Source organism: Pleurodeles waltl, chromosome 6 (genome assembly GCF_031143425.1).
Source record: "Pleurodeles waltl isolate 20211129_DDA chromosome 6, aPleWal1.hap1.20221129, whole genome shotgun sequence".
In the NCBI taxonomy this organism is placed as follows: Eukaryota; Metazoa; Chordata; class Amphibia; order Caudata; family Salamandridae; genus Pleurodeles; species Pleurodeles waltl.
In genome coordinates, this window is record NC_090445.1 from 431,904,641 (window position 1) to 431,920,436 (window position 15,796).

General features: G+C 44.6%; 1 protein-coding gene across 19 annotated transcripts in view; it reads left to right on the plus strand.

Moving 5' to 3' along the window:
• Window positions 1-12,582, plus strand: part of LOC138299845 (zinc finger CCCH domain-containing protein 11A-like) — a 67,194-nt gene extending 54,612 nt beyond the window's left edge. For all 19 annotated transcript variants that reach the window (XM_069238467.1, XM_069238465.1, XM_069238466.1 and 16 more), the window contains 4 exons: window positions 7,615-7,738; window positions 8,702-8,944; window positions 11,735-11,851; window positions 12,348-12,582. In XM_069238467.1, coding sequence (XP_069094568.1) covers window positions 7,615-7,738; window positions 8,702-8,944; window positions 11,735-11,851; window positions 12,348-12,418 — 555 coding nt within the window. In that variant the 3' untranslated portion in view covers window positions 12,419-12,582. The remainder of the gene's footprint in view (window positions 1-7,614; window positions 7,739-8,701; window positions 8,945-11,734; window positions 11,852-12,347) is intronic.
• The last annotated feature ends 3,214 nt before the right edge of the window (window positions 12,583-15,796 follow it).

Sequence of the window (15,796 nt, forward strand, 5' to 3'; positions counted from 1 at the left end):
AGATGAGCATGTCACCCAGCCTACTTCTGAGGCATTTTGCAATGCCATATTCTATGTTGGCCTGTCAATGTTATCAGAAAAGAACAGTGGGAAGATGGAACTTACGAGGAGGATATTTCTGGGCCAGCATGCTTTGCCATTCTGGCGGCCACTATAGTGATGCTCATCATCAGGTGCAATGGAGAGAAATTAGAGTATAACTAAGCCCCTTTTGCCAAACAGCAATCACAATGAGGCAGGCAGGGAATAACATGACAATGCAGGATTGCATTCAAGAATGCAGTGAATGAAGGCATCATTAGCTCTGGTGGATATTTTGGTTCAGCCCCCGTGTCACAATAAAATGCTAATAAAAGGCTGGGCTAAAATATACTCACTCACAGCCGGAAATGCAGACCAGAATACTGGACACCCCCGTTCAGTGTGGATTTGCCATTCGCAAAGTAGGTTCACAAGGCTCTCCATTCTATAAAGACCAACACAACAGATGTTTCAGTGAGAAGCTGATCTCTGCTTTGTGATCTTTTGGGGTATACAACCACAGAGGCTTTCTTCATCTGCAGATCTAGCCACAGTCTTGCTCGGCTTCAACTAGCAGCTATCAATAGCAATGCATCCAGCACGAACAAAAGGGCTTCACTTTGCATACGCAAACCCATGAGTGGAACACAGACCTAGGGATGACCGTGCCTATGCAGATGGCCTTTCCAAGTTGTTCAACTTAGACAACGAAGATTCTCTTGGTAAAGGTTAGTCTCATTTCCTTTTTGTTGGGTTGGGGGTGTAGGAGAGTGCCCCTGTTTGACATGGTCACCCTCATTTTTTTGCCACTGGTTCTTAGGACTTTTGAATAAACAGGTCCCCAATGCCAGTGCTCTTTCCCTAAACAAAGTAGTAAAAGGTCTAATTGTGTACAATTGGTATTCATTCAAGTACCTCTGTAAGTCCATAGCCAGTGGTACCCCTGGTACATAGGGCCTGTGTACTTAAAAGGGTCCCTGAAGGCTGCAGCATGTATTATGCCACCCTAAGGCATCCCCCTATGAATTGCATGCAGATTGGCATTGCAGGCTGAGTGGCATGGTACAAACCATGTGTGAAAACATGACATGGCACACTCATTGTGCGCCATGCCAAAGTCACTGCATATAATATATGTAAGTACAGCAGGCCTTGGAGCCCTGAGGCAGGGTGCATTATATTTTATGTGCGGGCATATCTGCATATGCAGATATGACCCTGTGATGTCTAGTTTGATTACTAGATATTACAAGTGAACAGGGAATCCATCTTAAGGTCTGTACTGGGCACTGGTCATTACTAGTAACCCAGATACATAATGGCTTCACTGAAACTTGTGGTGTTTGGTATCAAGCACCTGGTCTTAATATTACCCGTACTGATACAAGTATTTGCTTTATTATGATTGGCACCCAGAGGGCACTTTAGAAGTACCCCTGAACCCTACTAGTCTTCTAGTGTACTTGTGACTAGTGTCAACCAGCCTGCCACCACAGACAAATTTAGGAGTCCCTGGAGGTGAGAGACCGTGCTCTCAGAGGCAAGAATCAATGCCAGTTTCAGAGGAAGATGTTCTCTCATCCTCCAGCTGGATGGCTAGTAAATCAGCATATCTGGGCTGGAGGCATCAAAGCCTCTGTGGACTTTTGATATGCGATCATGTCTCCCTCCAGACCTGGGGAATGCCACCTCCTGCCCGAGGGCCATTTGACTCCATCACAGGCAGGAAATTCGCTATGCAGTAGACGTGTTGCACCTCCAGGCCTGCCACACCCCAAAGGTGGGTTGCATGATGTTTTCCATAAAAGAAGGGTTCCACCATCTTGTTTGGAACTAGGAACTCTCAGACAGGGTTATGCCCACTCCCCACAGATATAGTCACCCCAGGAGGTGACTTGGTATCCTCCTCCTGGTGAGTTTCTCCCACAGTCGGCCCGATGGTCAGCATGACTGGGTACTGGGCAGGGCAGTAGCGCTTAGTGCCTGCTGGTGCAGGGAAGAGACTCCTACTTGAAGGGAGATGCTGGCAGATTGGTGAAGAGCTGGAAATGCTCCAAGGCTCTGGGTGAATGCACAGCTCTAGGACGAGTCAGGTCTTTGCAATTGTCGGGTCAGGAGCAGGCAGGATTTTGCACCAATTCCACAGCTGGTCCACAGTTCTTGCGTCTTCGGTTTCGCTTGTCCCTCTTCTTTTTGTAGTCGGGCAGATCTGAGTTGTTAGTGTCAGGGGGATACCAAAATACTGAATTTAGGGGTGTTTAGAGGAGTGTAGGGTAGTATCCAATGGGCTGCTTACCCCTTGGGTTACTACACCCCCTATTTGACCACTTCCTGTGGGGGATGGGCATAAGCCTGTCCCAGAATTCCTAGTTCCACCACAAAAAAGATGGTGGAGCCCTTCTTTCTTGGGGCACATAAGGCTGCCCACAGTAGGGGTCTAACTAGCCAGGTAGTGCACTGCACCTACCTGGTTAGCTAATTCCCACCTGACCTGGTACCAAATAGGCAACTCCCAGGTCTGGGGAAAGCTTTTGAAGTCCCTGGCCTTGGTATGCAGATTCACTAGCTTGGGGTAGCCTTCCCAAGCCACTAGTATGCTTTGACAGGCACATGTGGTGCCCTCCTTGCATAAACCAGCCTGCAGCAGTTCAGGACCTCCAGTCCCTGCTCTGGCACGAAACTGGGCAATGGAAAGGGGAGTTACCACTCCATCACCCCAGGGGTGGTGCCCAGAGCTCCTCCAGGTGGCCACTTGGTTCTGCCATCTTCAAACCAATCTGAGTGGCCAGGTCAGGCAGGTGACGTCGCAACCCCTTCCTGATGCACAGCCCCTTCCTTGCTAGGTGGCCCATCCCCCTTCCAGGGCCCCCTTTTGTGTGGGTCCTCAGAGTCGATGTGCAATATTTCAGCAGGATTCCTCTGCAGTGTTTACTTCGACTTCTGGCCACTGGAACCGCAACTGGACTTCACAGGAACCTACGATCTGCAGCTCCAGCGACGACTTCGCTCTGCAACATTGTTTCTCTGGCTCCTTCCAGCAACTGCAACATTTCCCTGGCCGTGTATCCTTTGAGGGTGGCAAGTCTTCAGTCTGCACCAAAAAGCAAGAAGGAATCTCCCTTGGAGTGAAGGAGTCACTCCCCTGCATCCGCAGGCATGAATTGCATTGACGACCGGCTGTCTGGATCCTGCAACACAGGTGGTGGTCTTGAGTGGTCCCCTCTACCAGCTGTCTAACTTTGAAAGTGGTGAGTCTTTGCCTCTCCTTGCAAGAGAGTACCCCTGTGCACTGAGACTGTTGCAGCTACCAAGGCTTGTTGGCTCTTCTTCCAAGGGATCTTCAGGCTCCTTGTAGCCCAAGCCTCCAGCTCTCTTCCCCGCCACACATGGTCTCCTGCCCGCTGCTCCAGCTACGTGGGACTCCTTTCCAGGTGTGCTGAGTGGGCCTCATCGCGACTCCTGTGCCTGCTGCCTGTGGGGGCTGTATCCACAACTTCTTTCTCTTCTGACTGCCTGGAGTCACCTGGGACTCCTCTCCTTGGGTTTGAGTTTCCCCGAACCTTCCTGGTCCCCAGTAGCTCCGCAACTTCTCTTTTGCAACTCTTGCCCCAGCCAAGGTTTGTTGGTGGTTTTTCCACACCACTGATGGACTGCAACTCTTCTTCAAACGTGGAACATCGACTGCATCACTTCTGGAACTGATCCTGTGCTGCATAACAGACTCCTGGTCTTCACCATCGACCTGGTCCTGCATCTTTAGAAGGGTGGGTAGTGGCTCCTGTCCCAACCTGACACTCCATCTCGAACTGGACTTGGTCCCCTTCATTTGCAGGTCCTCTTCTGTGTGGATCCATCTTCTGTTCCTCACAGTCTTGCTTGGGTCTTGCACAGTCCTCTTCCAAAGTTTCTCTGTGGGTTTGGGAAAAACCAGGTACTTACCTCTTTTCTCGTTGTCGCTATGGGGCACTCTGGTACTTAACTTTTGGAGTTCCTAGTTCCTCCAGCTCCACTCTACAGATTTCACTTACCTGGGTGGGTGTCCCTCATTCACATTCCATTTGTTTGGTATATGGTTTGAGCTCCCCCTAGGGTCACTATTGCTTATTGTTATTGCACTGTTTTCTGTTACTTTCTATGCGTGATTACTCACTGCAAGTAGAGTACTGCCTAGATGGTATTTTAGTATCGGTGTCACTAAAATAAAGTACGTTTATTTTTGTAACACTGTGTGGTTTATTGACGTGTGTAAGTGCTGTGTGACTATTAAGTGCTATTGCATTAGCTTTGCATGTCTCCTAGAAAAGTCTTGGCTTCCCATCCACAGCTACCTCTAGAGCCTGGCTTCCTAGACACTGACTACACCTCACTAATAGTGGATACCTGGACCTGGTATAGGGTGATAATACTGTAGGTGCTCACCACACACAAGGCCAGCTTCCTACAATAAGGACCTAGGAAATGGATTGGACCCACTTGGCAAGTCAGGGCCCTCAGCAGGAGTACCTGGGTGCTGTCAGGTGATGTATTTGATGTCCCTGAGACTTCTTAACAGGAGGCAAGCTAAGACAAGCCCTTGGAGAAGCTTCACAAGCTGGGTTTCAGAAAACAAAGTCCAGTCCTTTCCCTCCTAAGGCAGAAACAGCAGCAGCAGCAGGACAGCACAGCAAAGTAACAGGCGGAGTGGCAGGGTCATCCACAAGCATCAAGCTCTTCTCCTTGGCAGAAGTTCCTCTTAATCCAGAAGTAATCTGAAGTTGTCGGATCAGCAGTCCATTACTTAAGCTCATTTCTGTCTTTGAAGTAGCCAAACATTAAAGGAGAGTCTTTGTAGTGCAGAAGGCCCTGCCTCTTCCTTGCCATGCCCTAGACACACTGTAGGGGGTTGGAGTCTGTATAGTGTGAGGGCAGGCACCGCCATTTCAAGTGCAGGTGACAGCTCCTCCTTCACGCTCAAGTCCAGGAAGACCGATCAGGATATACAGGACATACCTCGGCTCCCTTTGTGTCACTGTTAAGAGTGCATTCACAAACAGCCCAACTTTGTCTGACCCAGACGTGTATTCAGCAGCCAGGCAGAGGCATAGAATGGTTAAGCAAAAAAAATCCCACTTTCTAAAAGGGGCATTTTCAAACAAACAGTTTAAAAACCAACATTACCAAAAGATGTATTTTTAAATTGTGAGTTCAGAGACCCCAAACTCTGTGCCTCTATCCTCTCCCAATGGGAAACTGCACTTAAAACATATTTAAAAGCAATAGTGAAAAAAGAATTTGGCAGTACTTCACTATCGGAACATGTAAAACACACCAGTACATGTCCTCTCTTTTAAATACATTACCCCCTGCCCATGAGGCTACCTAGGGGCCTACCTTAGGGGTGACTTACATGTAGTAAAAGGGAAGGTTTTGCAGTGGCAGGTCTGAGACATGTTTACAGGGCTACTCGTGGGTGGCACAATCAGTGCTGCAGGCCACTAGTAGCATTTGATTTACAGGTCCTGGGCACCTCTAGTGCACTTTACTAGGGACTTAACAGTAAATCCAATATGCCAATCATGGATAAGCCAATCACCAATACAGTGTCAACAGAGCGCACATTCACTTTAGCACTGGTTAGCAGTGGTAAAGTTCCCAGAGTCCTAAAGACAACAAAGACAGGTCAGAAAAAATAGGAGGTAGGAGGCAAAAAGTTTGGGGACGACCCTGCAAAAAGGGCCAGGTCTGACAAAGGCCTTTCATGCAACTCACCACTGATGCCTGGACCCCGCATTTGGCCTCTGCCTGACCCTCTGTGAGTCTCTAAGATCCTCCCCTGAAGTCTTTGAGGGTTTAGAAGTGTACCCCTATTATAGATTGAGACTTAGAGGACTAAGTCAGAAAGTACATTTTTGACCAGGACAAACCTATCTGACCCATGCTGCATTGCAGCTTGCCTCAAATTGTGCCTCAGTCCTGGTCACCCACATCCATTCACTATCATTGCGCCTCTTGAAGTTATTCTTACATCAAGCTTTAAAAATGAATACCTCCGATACCCTTATTGGACTAAATGACTCTGGTTTACACCTCAACTATTTGTGGCTTTTGGACAATCCCAACTGGGACAGGCACTGACCCACGGCCACCATTGCCAGGCACCTAGTTGGCCTCATTGCATTTTCCTACAGAAGGGAGACCTTCTCCTGAGTGAGAGTGGCTACCCAATTAGCAAGCGGTGCTGAAGAACTCATTTAGGTGATGAGACAACTGTACGCCTGCCTGTCGCTACTGGATGCTTGGTGGCAGGCCTGTAGCAGGAGGGATGGTCACCACTAACCCTTAGAAACCAGAAATGCATACATATTCCATTTGAGGTACTCCTGCCCAGCGAAAGTATGCAACCCCATACATTTTTAGGTTTCGGCTCTAGACAGCACCCATTGGCTGTCTCGAAGAGAGACCTGTTATATATACTTTGTAGGCTTCAGCCCACCCATAAGCTTCTTATTTGCTGGCTCCATTGTCGCTCTCCTAATCTTTCTCCTCATTTGTAACGGCATGCATGTGTCATACCTCTTCCTGTCTTTACCTGTCCCCTGAGAGCAGGTATAAATCACTACCATTCATCCACTCCTCCATTTAAGGTGGTGTTTATGGACTACTTATTTTGTTTGTTTTCAGCACTTGAGACAAGCGCTTGTGTTTCAGCTGCCCCGCCACACTTTTTTTTTTCTTTATTTTCAGCACTTAATGCATGCGTTTTTTTTTTTTTTTTTTTAAAGCATTTAACACAAGCACTTGTGTTTTCAGCTGATCCATGCTCCGCTTTTTTGTTGTTTGTTTTCAGTGCTTAATGCATGTGCTTGTTTTCAGCTAAGTTTTCAGCCAGTGTGACTGCTACTGTTTGGAACAAGGCAGAGACACCCAAGTACACTTCTCGCCTTTTTTCCCAGTGCTTTTTTTATGTGTCTCATTACCGTTGGCTTTGCACCTTGATGCTGGGCTCTGCAACTTGAACATCGAATTAGCCTAGCTATAACGAAAACAGATGGTCCCAGAGGTCCCTCGAGGGCACTTTTTCTAACAAATAGTTAGAAAAATAATGTGACTATGGATGCATGATTTTATTCGGTGGCAGCTGGCAGTTCTATTCCTGGAGACTCCTCCAATCTGTTTTTTTCCCAGTGTTTGGGTTACTGCAGCTGCAACAAGGTGACTACTTGCTTTTCTGTCTCTATGCGTTGAGTTTGGGTTTTCTTAGGAGTCCTCCTGGTTTGGCTGGTTTCATTGCAAACAAAAGCATATCTCTGCTGTCCTGGGATTTATCAATAAGAATGCCTCAGTTGTACATCTGGGGTTGCTGACTGCCAAAGTGTGAGTGGTTGTACTAGAGCAGCGTGTGCTACATTATGAGGAGGAAATATGGCATTGTTTCAGTGCTTTGCTTATGCTGAGGTGTTGTACATTTGCGGAAGGTAGAATTTAGACTGCCTTTCCACTCCCAGGATGTTTTTTCCTTTCAAGTTCCTGATTTTTGTCTTTGCATTTTTGAGGGTCCCTTTTATTCAGTAGTGTGGAGTGTGAAGTGATCTCCTTGTTTGTTTTTGTTTACAGAAAAATCGCAGTGAGATTCCGTGCTACTGGGAGAGACAGATTTCGGGGTGCCAGAAGGCAAACTGTGCTTTCCATCACTCCAAAGCTCGCTGTGTGGACGGGATCTTCTTACCACCAAGCAAACGTTTGTGATCCTTTATGCTATTCCTGATGTAAAGTAAAATTGATATGTCTTTCTAGAGTCATTGCAGTGTCGTAGCTGTAACCCTCTAGGTCAGTGGGACTGCCAGGATGTTATCGGTCTGAGCCTGTGGGATGTGGAGGTAGAAGTTCTAAGTGCAGTATCCATTGGCTTTTCCTGTAGCAGTCTGCATTGGCAGGATCTTTAGAAATGATTTTAAAAGAATAGGGCAGTAGAAGCCACTGCAATGTTTCTGTTTTTTTCCAGAAATGGGTTAAAATCGTAGGAAAAGATTGAGAAGGGACAATGGGGGTCATTACGACGGTAACCGCCGTCCGGCCGCACTCACGCGCCCCCCATTATGACATTCCCGCTGGGCCAGCGGGCGCAAACCAAGTTTGCGTCCGCCGGCCCAGCGGGAATGAGGCCGCAACATAGGAGCCGGCTCCTAATGGAGTCGGCTGTGTTGCGGCCGTGCGACGGGTGCAGTTGCACCCATCGCGCTTTTCACTGTCTGCTATGCAGACAGTGAAAAGCTGGCCGGGGCCCTGTTAGGGGGCCCCTGCACTGCCCATGCCACTGGCATGGGCAGTGCAGGGGCCGCCGGGGGCCCCAGGACACCCCTTACCGCCAGCCTCTTTCTGGCGGTGAAAACCGCCAGAAACAGGCTGGCGGTAGGGGGGGGTCGTAATCCCCAGGGCAGCGCTGCAAGCAGCGCTGCCCTGGTGGATTACATCCGCCGGGGCCATTGTGGCGGTAAACCGCCGGCCCCGGCGGTGCCGCGGTCAAAATACGCCGGGAGGCACCGCCAGCCTGTTGGCGGTGCTCCCGTCGTTTTGGCCCTGCGGTTGTAATACCGCCAGGGTCATAATGACCACCATAGTGTCTTGGAGGACTTGTGGGGAAGTTTCTTCAATATTCTGCTGGCGGATGCTATAATAAAGATGATGTGTTTTTCCTTTATAGCTGTAATGAACAGGTCAGAGTCTGCAGAAGACTTAATAAAGTCTCCCCTGCCAAACACCTCTCCCCAGATCCGCAGAGTCATTAATTTGGAAAATGAGAAGCTCTCAAGCCCCACACATCCACCCGTCATTATAAATGCTGCTGATGACGACGACGATGATGATGATGATGATGATGATGAAGATGAGGAGGAGGATGAATACGAAAACCACCAAAATGGTGACAATGGTGACATAGATGATGGTTGGTTTTTCTGCTTGCCCTGATTTGCTTTCATTGTCTCTCGTCCTAATGTGAACAATCTTTTGACTCAATTGTTACTTTTGCCCTTTGCCACAAAGGTTGCTGAGTGAGTTAAGTGCTCGCTGCTGACTTATGTGATCTTGTAATCCTTTGTTTGAATCCTGTCCAAGCCAACTCAGTATTTAATGTCTCCAAGTTTGATAAAATTAAGTACCATAACATTGCTTAATAATAATTTTACCACCAGTTATGTACAATGCCTAAAAGTGGTCTTAAAACCATTGCCGAAGTGCAATTTGTCTATTGTCATAACCATAAATTCTAGACTGAAACCTTAACACGAACTGTGCTATTAGTCAAAGTGATCAGTTGATGCCCACCTTCTACTTGATTTTTTCTTATCAGCTGGAAGCCTGTTTGGCCTGTGTTACGCATTCACTTAGTTAACTGTTGGGCAGTTGCTAAGACCTTTTGATTGAACTAAAAATGTATATACATGCAATCCTTTCTCATTAGGAGTTTCAGACAGCTCTTTTCTCTCATTGGTTTATTCTGGTGTCATTCACATTGTTCTTCCTCTCGCTAAAGCCTTCATCATGGGGCGATTGGTCAACCTAATTCAGGTGCCGGTTAATTTCACTGTGAGTGATGACATTGTGTTTATTCACAAGGAGGTGCATGCTTAAGGAGACTAAAAACATGTTTTTGTTTTTAATAGGCATTTATTTTAATATTGATGAGGGCCCAGCCATGTTCTAACACCACCAAACCATCCCCCCTCACACACACAATAATACATTTTTACAAAGACTATGATTAAACAAGACAACCATTAGCAAAGCTAAAAAGCTGTTAGCTAATGACAGACCTATTGGCTTTGAAGTGCTAGTTATTCCACCTAAAACTGACGCTGTCATACATTATGCTCTTTTGCCAAAATAAGACCAGGATTGGAATATTCTTTTAGTGGTTGATGAATGTGCAGGAGCTAAAGGCTAGGTGTTGGATGAACTGGTAACAGTAGTAGACTTCCAGTGGCTATAAGATCCCTACAATCCTCCCTTGACTTTTGACCAAATGATCATAGAATGGTACATGTCTATGGGCCTCGGGATGTGTTGCACATACCCACAGCAAATTTGGTGCAGAACTGCCACATCTTTCACTTTGTTTTATATGTCCTTTTGGTTCTAGGGCACGTGTAGTCTAAAGTTCTCCTACCACTATACACACATTGCTCGAAGGATGCTTGGCATTGTTTTTTTTCATCTGTAATTTTTCAGAGAAGCATACACAAATGCAGTCAAAGGGTTGTATCAACACAGTAATATTTAGCTTTCCCTTCATGGGATGTTTACAGGGTTGGTCGGTATAATATGTTAAAAAGAACATACATTAAAGGGCTGGTGTGGAATTTTTTTAGAGCTGAAATATGATTCAGATATTGCAATTTGAATTCTAGGTACCTGAGGAGAGTTTTAGAGTAAAGGGAATAACTCAAAAGGGTGTTCTGACTCAATAGCTAAGCACCGAGCAAAGAGCACTAGTGAATTGCATCAGACAGCCAGGCCTCTAAAGCTCTGTGGTAGGCAAGATGGTTCATTAAATAAATGCATCATTACAGGAAGGGAGTTTCCGTGTTTCAACACATGAAAAACAACATATGCAGAGCTGGGGTGACCATCCCCACATAGGAGGTATAATTAACTTTGATGAATGATTATTGATGGAAGCAAGGCAAATTGATCCGAAGAACCTATAGAATTGACAACTTGGTAGGTATACATTGGGCGTAGAGGCTTAAGATGAAAAAAAATACCAATTGATATGGAGACATTTTGTGAAAGACATTTAGACATGATATCTTGAAGATTATTATGCTCTTGTCCATATATCATAATTTAGGAAAGGTTTACCTTTGAAAATAGGACTGATGCACAATTGTCAGTTTTGCCAAGATGTAAGACATCCTAGCTTTGTCATTACATGATATATTTTTATTTTTAAATATTAGTTCCCAGCTGCTCCAAAGGTCCATTTGTTGTGGTGATTGATGAGATTACAACAGTTGCTATTTAAAAGACTTGCTGTCAACTTCTGCTGTACATATCTCTGGCAGTTTTGAAGCAGAGTTCACGTGGTATTGCAAATGGCGGGTTGATGTAGACCTTTGGCAGGGTCTTTTCAAGCCACTCCCATAGCAAGTCAGAAGTTGCCTTATGGATTGTACTTGTTCTCCGCAGTTCAGAATTGAATATGCATGTGTGTATTATTTTGGAGAACTCTGGAGTGTGGTAAACATATTAGTGCTAACTGACATTCTACAGGAAGGAAAGAAACAGTGGCTGGATGTCAGGCTGTTTCCCGCCAGCCTTACCGACCCGTTGACGGTTCATCCTAGCTGGCTGAATCCTTATTTTAATGGTAAGCTTGTCGACAAAAGGGCCAGTTGCCTGACAGTCAGCACTAATGCCTTCCTATCTTGACCATAGCTCGGAATGTGAGCTTTGACAGCTTCATTGCTAAGCAAATTCCATAGTCAGTAACATCTGTAAATTCTGAATATAGAATAAACATTGTATAGCTTCTGCCATACTGATTCTCTTGGTGTCAGGATTAAGACATTACATCATAATCTTCTGAACCTGTGCGGAACACTCCCTGTAGCAGAAATGCCACAGATAATGGATGTTTGTATCTAGCTTGTGAAAAGCTCATCATTCTTTATGCCCCAGTGGTATTCACTTTCATAAAATGCCACCCCCAAAATGCTCTTTTTCCTGTTTTCAGATCAATTTTCAGATCAGTTTTCTGAAGATGATGAATCGTACGCACAACAAGTACCAGCAGAGGACCACAGCAGACAAAGGGTGCTTTCTTCTCGGATTCGATCCCCACCAAAGAAAGGTGAGAGTCCATTAAATTCAGAAAAGCTGTGCATCCTCATGTGCATCCGTAGGCTATATAATGTCTTCCTGCAATTTTCGCTGGTGTAAGTGATCATTAATGTGTGTGTAAAAATGTAAACAATAGTGTAGGAGACTAGATATGTACTTCGGGCTTGGGTTGAATGTCAGATTGAGATTTGTAGTGCATGCAGAAATTAATACTGTGTGCTGGGATTTTAGTTATTGTGTGGAATGTCACAAGCAGAGCTTTCGAGGTACTTTCCATGTTTTGTTAAGCTATCCGTCTCGATTTCTATTTCTTAATGTTTTGCATCACCATCTGTGCAGTTGGCAAGAAAGAAGGGTGCTGCTCTTGGTGATAAACTAACCTTAGCTATGTTTTTATGTTGCATTGTTGATACTTGCATGGGTGAAATTGTTTGTCCATGCTTGCATGTTCTCCCCTTCGGGATTTGCCTGGCTCTATTACTGGTGTTTTGTTTCTTTTAATTTAGTCCGAAGAATTGAGGAAACAGAAGCAGATAGAGCCTGGCGGGCCTACGCACAAAAATATCCGTTCAGTTGACAATGACGGCTACAATATTTGTTTATTGAGTTCACTAGACTGCTTTGTTTTGCAAATATTTGAGTTCGGTTTTGTCCATTTTGATTTTATTTACTTTTTATGTATATCTGTTCTATTGTTGGTCTCTGTTAAAAAGTAAACCAATAAAAAAATGAAAAAAATGATTTGGTTGTTACCTTTTGGTTGTGTGGACTTGCACTCCAGGAAAGAATTTGGGGGGAGGGATAAAGGACCTGTGAGATATAGGTTGCATTATAATCGGTTTTCACCATCCGAAATTGAAAATTATGAACACATAATTATAAGGACATGGTTCATCGTAGAAATAATAGCCAGTGTTGCAGGACACAAAAGGTTTTGTGCTGCAGAGGAGTAAATAAATAAGGTTAAGTGAGGTAATGACTAGTAAATGAGCACCTGCTGAGAACATAGTGAGTATCAACAGTAACAGTTAATAGTTAGTAATTTTGCTAAATTTTCAGATCAGTTAAGAGGTACCAATTGTCCGTTTCCAAATAAGGATAGCGTCTGTGGGAAGCTTTTCCTCTGAAAATGTCACTAGCCACTTAATCTAATGGAGATGAATCACGATGAAGTGTTTCTCACCAAAGAGAACAAATACTACATGGAATCTGGCTAGCCCCTTCTTTCCTCTGTCGTAAAGGTTTCCATTGTTTTTATACTTCCTTCTAAACTATTCAACTATCTGAAGTGTTTGCAGTCCAAGGGTGCCAATGCAGCCTTCCAAATGCTCTCGTAGAGTTCCCTCTTGTACCTTCTGTAGCACCTCAGGTACCAATTAGCTAGCAGTTCTGCACATGCCGTAATTAGCTGTATGTTGTATTAGTATTTATTGTACTCACCACAAGTAGTTGCTGCCCCTCAACCTGGCTGCTCTTGCATGTGCTTCAGGTGTCCAGTTAAATGAATAACTAAGAATAATCAAGTCAGAGTGAAATTTATTCTGTTGTCTATTGTAGGAAGCTGTCTGTCTATGTAGTGTACCAATGTAGGGGTACACTGTACAGATAGTACATGCGACCCTTAACAAGATTACAGGGGTTAAAGTAATTACTCTAAATGCTCTCTTTTGTGGAGTGCGGGCAAGCAGTTTTGGCTTATCAAAGGGTAATGCTAAGCATTTTTTAAATAAAATCAGTAAATGAGACACACTCAAGAAGAAACTTGAGACCAATTTTAGAAAAATAGTACTGATTTTGTATTATTTTAGAGACCAAAATCTTCAGACTTAGTTAAGTACTGATAGAGAGAGATATCAGTTTTTACAGGTTGGCAAAAAAGTCATTCAAATGTAATGCTTTCCTATGGTGAAGGAAATATATTCTGCTTACAAGTATTTGCAAACGTATTCCGGGAGTCCTCCTTAGGACCCAACGTGCTAGGTTTCAGAGTCAAACGAGCCACCATCGGTTTGGGTTTACCTGCCGTGGAGTGTCTTGGTGCAGAGGTGCTGGACAGGTTGGTAGCCTTGTGCATTGCATCATTGGCTAAGAATGTGAGCCATCAGAGTGGGATTTCGGGACAGGGGTGCTCAGTTCGTGAGGGTCCTGGGAGCAAGGGGCACATTCTAAGTTTGTGGACCCAGACTGGGGAGCTCAGGTGCAGAGGATTTTGGTAGGCTGTTTCTGTGCTTTGAAGGTGCTCCCGGTTCTTGGCGAGAAACAGCAGGGGCACTCTTGGGGGCAGCTCGGTTTTGGTGGCGGAGGTGTCTGGACTAGAAGTACAGTAAGCCCTGGTAGCGGCAAATGCTCTAGGTATTGGTGTTGTGAGGTTCCTGAAGAGGGAAGCAGCTCTAGACATAGTAGGAGCCTTGGAGCTGGTGGTCTGGTCACACAACAGCTGGTCAGTCTGCATACAGTTTGTAGGGAGTCCCTTAGGGTGGCATAAAACATGCTGCAGCCCTTATGGGGGGACCCTCTTTAGTTTCCATGCCCTAGCTATTGGGGTTACCAATTACTAGGGACATACAAAAGTGTGTGCCATTTGTACACAATTCGATTAGTTCATCTTGTTTTAGGGAAAGAGCACTGGCACTTGGGACCTGGTTAGCAGGAACCCAGTGCATCTACAGTCAAAAAACCTCAGTACCAATGGCAAAAAGTGAGAGGACCATGCCAAGTATCTCCGACTATCAGAATTAACGCTATTAAGGTGCATATTCTTTCCAAGAGTGATTTTATTTTAAGGATGTCTCTCTATTTGGGGGAAGACACATAGCTAAGCTCCAGTCACTTGTCTTTGGAATTATATGGAACTCCAATTTGCTAAGGCTATCCTTTGACTATCTTGCAAGAGCAGCAGTTGAGTACAGTTTACCCTTTCCATATTTTCAGTTATATTATAGCGCACTGAATTGGATGTATATTAGTATCACCAATAGATCACAAGGAATTTTTGAAATAGTCATAGGAGTGGTACTTTGCCTTATGGGCACAGAGGAACAGACTCATAATTTCATATTTATACTTTATGATCCCAAATTATTTAAATAAAATCAGTCTTATAAGCCTATGTAAGAATGCAATAGAAATGAAGCCTCTAGTGTAGGTGTTTCATGTTTTTGTTAATGTGGGGTCTTCCGTTACCACCTCTGTGCCAGTCACAAGAAGATAACCATCTTAGTTTATTTTACTTTAATTTCACAATATTGAACTTTATAGCTCAAGAGGAATTGCCCACAAATTGGCAGTGTACTGGCCTCAATTAATTTAACACTTTCTAGGCTTAGATACCTCCAAATCTCAGCATGGTGGCTTTTTTATCAAGCCTACTAAAGGGTTCTTTGCAAGAGAAACCTAATTTATTGAGACACTGTCATTGATAGGGAACACCTCAGTTATCTCCAATTTATTTCATGTCCTAAAAGGTTTGGAATGTCAAAACTTCATCTGTGCAGAGAATTTTGAAAAGTTACTTGCCAACATTGGTATTAGTACCACTGTGGTATGTATCAGTAAGATTCATGTATCTTTGGGCTAAAGTCAGATGCATTAAGGAAAAAACTGCCCATAGAACATACTGATCTCCACCAAATCTTCAACATTTATTTGAGTAGTTGACTCAAATTGCGAACTGAAGTGCCCACGGGTAAGTTTTATTTATTTTTCTCAAAACTATAACAGCAAGAAAATACACTATTTAATAAAAGGGAGAAGAGACACATACACACATTTTAAAAGGACAAATTAAATGAAGCTGAAGCACAGTAGGCTGCAGCCTTTTAGATGCTGTAAAATCAACTCTGCACTTAAAGGAACAACACTCTACCAGTATCCATCCTGCCCTATCAATGGCAGTTGTGCCAGCTCCTCTAGTCTGGATCCTGGTGATGCATACCAATGGTTTGGTCACATCTAA